Raw genomic sequence first — 10,000 nt, forward strand, 5'->3', positions numbered from 1 at the left:
CATTTGTGGATAGTTGCATACTTCGCACAGCACCAAAATACTACCACATCTGAACGATTGCTGCTTGACCTTGAATACTTTGCAGCGGTTCGTCATTTGTTTGTCACGCAATGCTGTCATCCCAGCTTAGAGGGTAGGGGTAGGGCAATTTCTATCCTGATATATACGTAACCATTTTGAGCACAAAATCTTGTTGAGTGGGAAGAGAGTAAATAAAAGAATATAAAGAATGACTATTTTCCCTTTGTCTTATGAGATGTCCCCTGTAGTCATCTCTTACGCGACCTGCTACCTACATTGCGTAACACTTTCGGCTTAAACTCGTTCCTAGGTCTTTCCGCGCTGTGCAAAAGCAGCTTCCACAAAACCAAACAGTGCAAACACAAAAAAAAAAGTCGTTAGTCTTTTTTTCAACTTCGCAGAATTTGTTTTCGAATTCTCTCGCGACAGTCGGAGACTTTTGTGCGTCTTTTGCAAAGTTTTTTTTTTTACTCAAATAGGCCACGTTCGATATATCAATATTCTTACTTGCTCTGAGGCTTTAGGGATAATTATTTTGTAACTTTTTAAAGTTTCTTTTGTCTCTAAATTCCCGAAAGAGACTGGATACAAAGAAGACAACACCAAATATGGATGTTTGTCCTGAAAGCCTTGGGGCCATGTTAGAATATTGACGTGGCATATTGCTTTTCGCAACATACCGGTAATCATACCGTTACCCAACCCCGGTACCAAACGCATCATCTTGCGCGCGCTCGACGACAGACATTTTTTTAAAACTGACAAATCTTCACAAGCCTCTCCCCAATTTGCAGTTTTTCTTACGCGTTCGAAGTCACCCGATCTCCGCACGGAAACAAAATGTCACAAATTAATGCCTGAAGCGTTTTGTGAGATTCCGCCATAACAATTCAGAGCTGATGAAGAAAACCTAGTACCTAGGTGCACTGCTGGATAAAGAAGGCGTGGCGACCAAAGACATACAACAGAGACTAAGTAAAGCCAGACAAACTGTCTACAGGTTGCGAAGAATTTGGGACTGTAACGAAATTAGCAGGAAGACGAAAGTTCAATTGTTCAAAACAATTGTCAGAGCAGTTTTGATGTATGGCTGCGAAGCTTGGAAACTCACGAAAACAGAAGCAAAGAAGCTGGACGCTTTCCAATACAAATGCATGAAACGCATACTGAGAATAAGATGGCCACGGACCATCTCGCACCAACAAATCCAGGAGACCGCAGGAGTGAACAGAACGAGTGATGAGATCAGACGCCGAAGATGGAATTGGATCGGGCATATATTGAGGAAGAACAGAGAGGAGCACTGTGTTACAGCATTGGAGTGGAGGCCAGAGGGGAGGTGGAGACCAGGTCGACCAAAAACAACATGGAGGAGAATGGTTGAAGACGAAAGACGAGTAGCTGGGTGGCAATTATGGACGACTGTCAGAGCTTTAGCAGCAAACTGAAGTGGATGGAAAGAGAATGTCAAAGCCTTATGGGCCTTATGGCACGAAGAGATATAGAGATAGAGAAGGAAAGCCATACGAAAGACAAAGGAGACATTGGACTAGACCGGGAAGAGCTAGCGCGTGGTGGGACTTCTTTGTGAATGTAGTGGTATTAACTGAACATTTATTTCACATATGCACAATCCTAGGTCCAACTGGTTCTTATCGTTTTCCAACGTTTTAGTTTGGACAGATGAAACCAATGGGAAAATTAAACGTTAGTGTGGGCGAAAATATTTTGCTTCGTTTTTTTCGAGATAAAAACGCTTAAGCTTTACTGTGGCCGGGGCCCGAGTTAGAGCTCTTTCGGGGCGGGTTTCGGGGGTCTTCGTCTCATTCCCTTTTAGCATAAATCAACTAGTGGTTGAAAACTTTATCTAAATCCTCTTCACAGACACTTTGAGAACGCCAAGAGGCGGCCGTCATTAATTTTGTTAGCTGCTACACTAAATACCATCTATCACAGAATAGATAGTAGCGTAGCCAATCAAAGAACTGCACGCTAGCCCAGACTAAAAACGGATGAACATTCAACAAATTGTTTCACTTATTTTACAGTGCGACGCGCCATACCGTGGCCACCCAACCGTGAACATTTTTACAAGTTAGCTACTGATCAAGTTACGCGAATTTGATTGACAGACACACCTCCATAGATAGTTTCAACGCGCAAGAACCAAATGGAGGCTTGTCTGTCAATCAAATCCGCTCACACTGATTGGCTAACTTGAAAAAAATGTTTGTTGGGTGGCCACGGTAAGGCGCGTCGCAGTGTTAGAGTGCCCAATACAAAATATGGAAAGCAAAATACAAATATATTGAAATCGACTATTTATAATTGTTTTACATTTTTTTTATTTGCTTGATTTTATTATTATTATTATTACTATATACCCCTACCGGTGTAGCTACCTACTAAAATGATAGCATTGCGTGACGACCAAATAACAAACGCTGCAAGATTGTGCTGCGGGCGCCGACACTCTTGGGAGCAAAGGTAAAAGGTCGCAATCAAATGTAATATTTTGGTCAACTTGGTGTAGTACGTACAACGCAAACAACTATCCACGAATTGCTTAGCAGCTGTTGACTTAGGTAGATGCAGTGATGATTATATGCCGCGAAAGAAGATCACAGATTCATGATATTCGACCACTGATTACGTTGACAGTTGGCGATGTTCATTAGACGTTGTCTAAACAGAAGCAAACTTTGACCGCTTAAAGGCGACGAATCGTGAAAGAAACACGTTAAATCGGCCTATGGACCTGTCTCTTACTGCCAATAAGGTTAGAAAATTTCGAAATTATCATCTCTGTGTCTATTTCAACTTAATATGGGTCAAGTCATGTGGCGCATCCTAAGATTTACGTGTAACCCGTCAATAGACCATTTTACAGTTGTGGCTAAGTTACCAGGCCTAGCAATGGAAGCGAGGCTGCCGGTGACCCTGCTTTGATACAAACCTTCATGCTTTTGTAATGTTAATATGGACTAATTAGCGTTACAACAACACAATTTACATGATAAAAGCAGTGAGGTCTGTATCAATGCAAGGTCACCGGCAGCCTCGCAGCCATTCATAGGCTTGGTCGCTGAGCAAACAACTGTAAAATGGCCTATTGATATTTGACGACGAAGGGCAAATATTTGCATTTTTAACGTACTTTGAAAAGCTCTCGCGTCGCTCACAATCATTTGCCCAAAGAAATTTTTACAGGACTCTGTAGAACATTCTTCGGCGATTCAACCACCAGAAGCTTAATCCATTTGAAGGTTTCGCACATGATGAAAATTAATTATATTTACGAAGTACTTTTAAGTGAATGAAATACATGTCTTCGAAATTTAATTATTTTCCACCCAAAACAACAGCACAACATTCACTAAAATCGACCAAGCACACATTTAAACATTGCACAAAAATATTTGAGTGTTCTAAAGACGGAAGAATAATGTTGTTTTCCATGGGAGACTCTCAAAGTTGTTTAATAAAATAGTGCGTGACATGGCGATTTTAACGGAATTTGATAATTTGCATATTTCTTTGAAATAAAAGGATATTTTGCCGAAAAAACTATCCAGTAGTTTTTGTCATGCCCTAGCCTGTCTACCATAAAATATGAGCGAAATCGAATTTTCGACCCTTGCCGAGTTGTGTTTGATAATTACGGGCAGGCACTCTTAATAGCTCATGGATATTTAGTTGGTTAATATCCCCAGCGATAATTATATTAGCGTCAGGCGTGGATGATAGAATTTTCTCACAGCTGTCGGATAAATGGTTTAATAGAGACTCATCAAGGTACACTGGATCAGGTAGATGGTAAACAGTTCCAACATAAAATTTAGAATTTCTTGTTTTGATTAAACACCAGAGACATTCAAGGTCGTTGTTGTTGTTGTTGTTGTTGTTGTTGTTAAAGTTAAGGTTAATACGACGGATTTTCGAATTGTTTCTGCAAAGGATAGCCACTCCACCTCCCATTCGATCATCTTTACGATCCTTTCTTACAATAACATATCCATCCGGACATACTAAACTAGAAGAAACTCTGCTGTTCAGCCATGTCTCCGTAATGCAAATGTCGACATTTTTGCTTTGAAGCTCAGCATCATCATCTCCTTCATGGCCCCTCAGGTGAGGGTTCAACTGAACGCTCCTCGTCCCCACGAGGCTAGTTCAAAGCAAACAGCATTCCGCTCTCGTAATAAGCCAATCGCAAAGGCCAGGATCGAGAGTGAAGCGGTTATTTATCCGACGAGATCGGTTTTGAATGAGCGACTGTGGTGTAAATCGATGTAAAAGAAAGTCAACTAGAACTAGTTGGAACGAGTTTCTGAAGTTTCAGCGAAATGGAGGTATTTCAAAACACTAGTCATTTACGTGCTCATTTTCAGAAGAGGTGGAGGTAATTTGTTTTCTTTTCATAACATCTGAATATTTTTTGAAGTGTCGAAAATTACTCTTACTCATCGTGAGCGAAGCTAAACTATAATTAAGCACCTGTAAATAACATTATGACACATAACAGGATCATTTTATTCCATAAAGCTCATTTGTACAAATCTATACGCTTTATTTTCACATGAGAAAAAAGCCTATACACATAAGACGAAAATTTCCATTGAAATAGTTTTCTGAACGCCTAATGAAGGTGTTATCGCGGCTGATGTTTTGTTTTGTTCGCCTTGCGAGCCTGTTAGTCACGCGATGGTTTAAGGAGAGTTTGAAAGCGATTCCTCGAGTTCGCTTTATTGTGTTTATTTGGTTGGCTTTGGTGGAGCAAACGTTTATTAATTGCAGTTTGAGACTTTTGAATTTCTTCCATGTTGTCCTCTAGTTTACTTACCCATAAAATAACCTTTTAAAAAATGCGAGTGTCGAGCAGCTAGCATTGAACACCGAGTACATTATGCGAGATCGATAGTCAGAAGATTTTGTTGGAAGATCGAGACAGAAACTGTGACAATCACATTCTCACTGTGGGAGTTTGAATCACCATTTGTTGCTTTTTCCTATATTTAACTTGTTCCAGACATTGACGAGTGCCACGAAAAAGCCCCGCTAAAATTCGCATCTCCGCACGGCCATGAAATAACTATAGATGTTATAATTGTTCTATTCCTCACTACTCTATATTGTTGGGAAGTCTGGATATTTACTTCACATCTTCGCGTGGTTAAACTTCATGAAGGAAACAAGAACAGAGTGACACATGCGATGAGTAATATTGAAAGAGCCATAAATCAAATTTATCACTCTAGCCAAGCAAAACTTTTAATAAAATTAACGAAACAAGAGCTTGAAACGTAAACAAGGGCTACTTTTTCAGAGGTTTGGCCACAAAATTAGCCATGTTTTCTTGGCCCTCCCTCAGACGAATTAAATGCCTTGAAAACTGGTCATTCCCCTAATTCTTGGCCGTTTTCGAACCTTCTTTTTTATTTTTATTTTTATGTACATTCCGTTGTTACTGGCATAATTAGCACTTTTTCCGTACTTATACATTCAACTCAACGCTTTGTACCTTAATCAACTGAAGATGACAGAAGTTTCTGTCGAAACATGTCTTGTAATTTCAAAAGTTTTGTCGTTTTCTTTAATATATATATTTTTTCATCGAAACATTCTTGGATTGTATAAATCAGGTTCGTCAAGTTTACTGATAGCGTGATTTATACTATGCATGGCCGACAGAAAGCTTCAGCCAGCGAAAGTTGATGTCAGTTTCCGGCTGTTGTTTCTTTTCCTCGACCTAAATGAACAGTGGAAGTATGTCTAGGACCTTTTACCTCATTGAAGACGACGGTTTAGAGCAAACAACGAACCCTGTTTCAAAAAAGGGGATTGAAAGGATATTTAACAATTATTCCATGATAGTGCGTTGGATAAAATAAAAAGCGTAGCGTCGAAGTTGTTTCAATTTACAAAACGACCGGCGCAATTAGTTTCAATTAAGGTCATTTGATATATTGACTGATAACCGAAATTGGGTCACCCAACCAGAATGCTAGAAACGCAATCTCCTGAACTCAAATTTAATGATTTCATTTATTTTGTAAAACAGATTTTAATGAATGTCAAGCATTTTCACACGATTGTCCAAAAGATTCCACATGTAAAAATACTGATGGATCGTACACCTGTCAATGCCATTCAGGAGCCCCTTTTGATGGAAGACGTTGTTCAGGTATGTACTCAGTCTGCATGTGTGTAGGGTTATGAATGTACAATTCAGTGCGAAGTCACGGTTAAATATCACACGAATTTGTAAATTTGCGGCATACAGGCATTTGCTGTGTAGAGGTCCCACTGAAAGAATGATTGGTTATAGTTTAAAAGAAACCTAAGGTAAAAAGATGGCTTTTAACGCAATCGCTTTCTATAGGAGACTTTCTATAGAAAAAAAAGAAACCACTCGAAAACAAGCTATGCTCTAGATGGCCAGCTCATACACACACGCATACTTAATCCGTTCAAATTGGTAGGTGTCGCGAACTAAACTGAGAATTTGCACTTGACGTAGCCTAAACACTTCGAATAATGTATGACTTACTTGAGTACTGGTTAATAGTAACATTTTGAACTTCTGAATCAGACACACTTTTCTTAGAACATTTTTTAAAATGTGAAAATGCTATGCACTGTCCGTAGTCGAAAGCAACTCATAAACGTACGTCAGAGTTCGCACGTAGTAGCTCGTGCATGCCAAGTTGTAGGCCAATGGGGGAAGAGCTGTGGGCCAATGAGCAAGGAATACAACCTATTTTTCAAAAAGCTTAGAAATTTTTCAAAATTTGATTTCTTTGCCTTAATTCTGTGGCTTAAACTATGAGTGATTGCATTCATTTCCACCGCGATTTCAACACCAAGAAACCAGCAAAGCAGATAAAGACTGGGGGTACGGTCGGGGTGAAATTTGACTGAAGAAAAAATTCTCTGGAAAGTAAGGTAACCTAAAATACTCCTTGAATGTCACTGCGAGACTGCGCTCCGAACCATTTTGATTTGCATTGCCAGTAGAAACGTTTTATGCAGTGTCTCTGCGCAAGTTTGTTTTTAATGTGATACATTATGCATATGAGCATTGTCTCATTCTTGTAGACCTTATGATAATTCCAGCAAGAATAATAGCCATATTCTAGACTACCGGGACAATTATCTGCATATAAATTGCTTGTTTTGATATAATATTATGAAAGAGGTTGCAAACGTTTATCCGGGAAAAATTGAAGACTTGCATCACAGACTTTATTCCGGTTTGGTGGAAAAGCCGGGGCTCGGGGTGCCGGGGTCTATGGAAAACATGTGGTACCGGTGTCTATGGAAAACACGGAGTGCCGGAGTCTGTGGAAAACACGGGGTGACTAAATTAACTAAATAATGAAAATAACCTATGATCATTGCTACCCGAATGATTCTCTTTCCTTCTGCTGTATTTCTTTTATGTTGGTCAACAGTTTTAAGTGTTTATTGCAATATTTCGTTCTACGTTTTAGGCATTTTTGGTGTCATATTTTGCGTGAAATAGCTCCTTTAAGTATTGCTTGTGCGTAATTGTGAGCAAAGTTTCGATTTCTAGAGGAACTAAACACTTCTAGCCTTATAAAAAAGGTTGTTTACGTTGTACACAGTGGGAATGACAGTGAAAATAAACATTTGCCGCCTTTCTGAATAGTTGCGCCCTTGGCAAGTCCATCCTCGTGCCATCTTTGAAACGATTACAAGATCTCCTGGAGGTGGAGATATAGAAGAATTAATATTGGGCTTTAAAGTATTGCCACAGCCAAAACATGTCGTTGTTTGAGCAAATGAAAAACAGCCCAATCTTCGGAGAAGGGAAGCTAGGGATATTCAGTTGAAGGGAGTTAAACTAGAATTGCCGCGCATTATCGGGACTGGGGCTGGCGAAGGGAAAGGCGACTGCAAAGGCGACAGCTGCTCGTACAATCCCAAACCAGGCTCACAATTGCGCACAAGCAATACTTCAGGAATAACCTAGGTATCTGAGTCATTATGGACCAGACTTGATTTGCAACTTTTTTATATGCTTTTGTGATTTTTCTAATATTTTTTAATGAATTTCAACCTGTTGATAAATATGTTAGAAACCGTTATTGTTGGGTTCCCGTTCAAGTGTTCCAGTTACCTTTCCATTAAAGCGATTTTTTAGGATAGAAATTTTCCCTGTAATTTGAAATTGAAAAAAAAAAAAGAATTATGAAGTAGTAACTTTATTTTATTTCGTTATTTCAACCATATATTTCAAACGATCGATCTTTGTTTTAGTTACTCTTAGGTATTTCTCTAAGTATTTTGGCTTATTTTTTCGTCAAACCTTTTCCATTAAATATATTTTGGATCTTCATCCGCTAGAACAGACTTACTAGCACAATACGTTAATGCTATATTTCAGTTCAAATGTTCCAGTTAAGTTAATAACGTTCCTATTAAAGTGTGTTATTTAGAGTAGCAATGCGCATATGTTATTCTCATTACTTAGTTTATTTAGTCACTCCTTGTTTCCCACAGATCCCGGCATCCCGTGTTTTCCACAGACCCCGGCACCCCCTGTTTTATTCGTGAAGCAAGTTGCAATTGATTGCGTCACACAATCACAGAAAGAAAACAAAACACTCGCGCAGACTTCTCTGAACAGCGAATGAGTTAAAATGTTACTATATATCACATTTTACTGCAGTTGATAATGAAGAGATTTTTTAAAAACTCCTTCAAAAATCAGATACTCCAAAAACGAATAAATGCTGATTTGTATCTGGAGGAAAAATTGTTAGTCCAATCGTGGTATATGGCCACAGGCTTGATAGGAGAGGATCGTTTCTTGCCCTGCCTGTTTTTTGACACAGTGCAAGTAACCATGTTTCTGGCTCCATTCGCCTCGCATTGCTTTCTGTTTAGCCGTTTCTTTCATTAAAATCGTGCTGAAAACGGTTAGCGCGAAACGTAACGGGCATTGTCTCTTTAGCTTGATTTCAACTTGTGCGATATGCAAAAGCATAAAAACCTAGGCACACGAATAGGCATAAAAAGCCGCTATGGAGTCGAATTCAAAATGAGCGAGAAATAAGCTTAAGTACTCGTATTAAACTGAACAAACTAAAACATGAAAATATTAACTTGGAATTAGTTTTTCATAGATAAAATTCGCTTTTGGAGAGTTTTAATCAAAACTACAAACAAATTTACAACGCAAAAATCCGAAGAACGAATTTTTGCGTGATCTCAGAATGGGTCTGCCGCAAAAGTTTGTATTTCTAGGTTTCAGGTACTTTCAGACTTCTCTACAACTGCTTAATGAGTTGCATAGTTCACTGTGATAATAAGGGAATAACATGACTTTTTTCGGGAATATTGTCTATTTGCGCCCGCGTAGTGTCATTTGCAAATGACACTACAAGGGCGCAAATAAACAATATCCCCGAAAAAAGTCATGTCATTATCATTACTATCAATAAACAAGGCCAAATGATATCAAGAATGCGAGTTTTAATAATACAAGCTAAGTGAATAACGAATTCAAAGTCACTTCAAGTCGTTGATTGAAAAAACTATTACAGAATCAACTCAGTCTAGTGAACTTTTTTAAAATTACCGAAAAAATGCGTAAAATCGTCTATAAATAATAGGCATATCACGAAGTTGAAGCAAGAACCAATCAGCTGTATGGCTGATAGTGCATTAGCAGCCCGCTGTCAGTCTTTTGCGGTCCGCTGAGCGTGTGTTTTGAAGAGGCCGATTTACTATTTGGCCGCGTATATTGACAATGAATTTTAATCTCTTATAACTTGCTTAATTCAGTATTGCTCTGTCATTGTTATGCAGCATTTGAGGCTGTCTTCACAAATCTTGGAGCAACAGGAAGACTGGGTCCAAGTTCGCTGGGTGGCTACTACAGTGGTCAGGATCACGATGGCCAGGTTACACTGGTCAGCGGTATACAACATTGGGTTGTTCCGTACACTGC

At 39.1% G+C, this 10,000-nt stretch overlaps 1 protein-coding gene across 1 annotated transcript in view; it reads left to right on the forward strand.

Annotated features, from left to right (window-relative positions):
* LOC138031979 (uncharacterized) overlaps window positions 1–10,000 on the forward strand; it is a 56,830-nt gene that overhangs the window by 30,564 nt on the left and 16,266 nt on the right. Inside the window, exons 15-16 of the mRNA XM_068879570.1 lie at window positions 6,083–6,205; window positions 9,859–10,000. The exon at window positions 9,859–10,000 is cut by the window's right edge and continues 377 nt beyond it. Coding sequence (XP_068735671.1) covers window positions 6,083–6,205; window positions 9,859–10,000 — 265 coding nt within the window. The remainder of the gene's footprint in view (window positions 1–6,082; window positions 6,206–9,858) is intronic.

The sequence above is a fragment of the Montipora capricornis genome, chromosome 14 (assembly GCF_036669925.1).
Source record: "Montipora capricornis isolate CH-2021 chromosome 14, ASM3666992v2, whole genome shotgun sequence".
NCBI classification, from domain to species: domain Eukaryota; kingdom Metazoa; phylum Cnidaria; class Anthozoa; order Scleractinia; family Acroporidae; genus Montipora; species Montipora capricornis.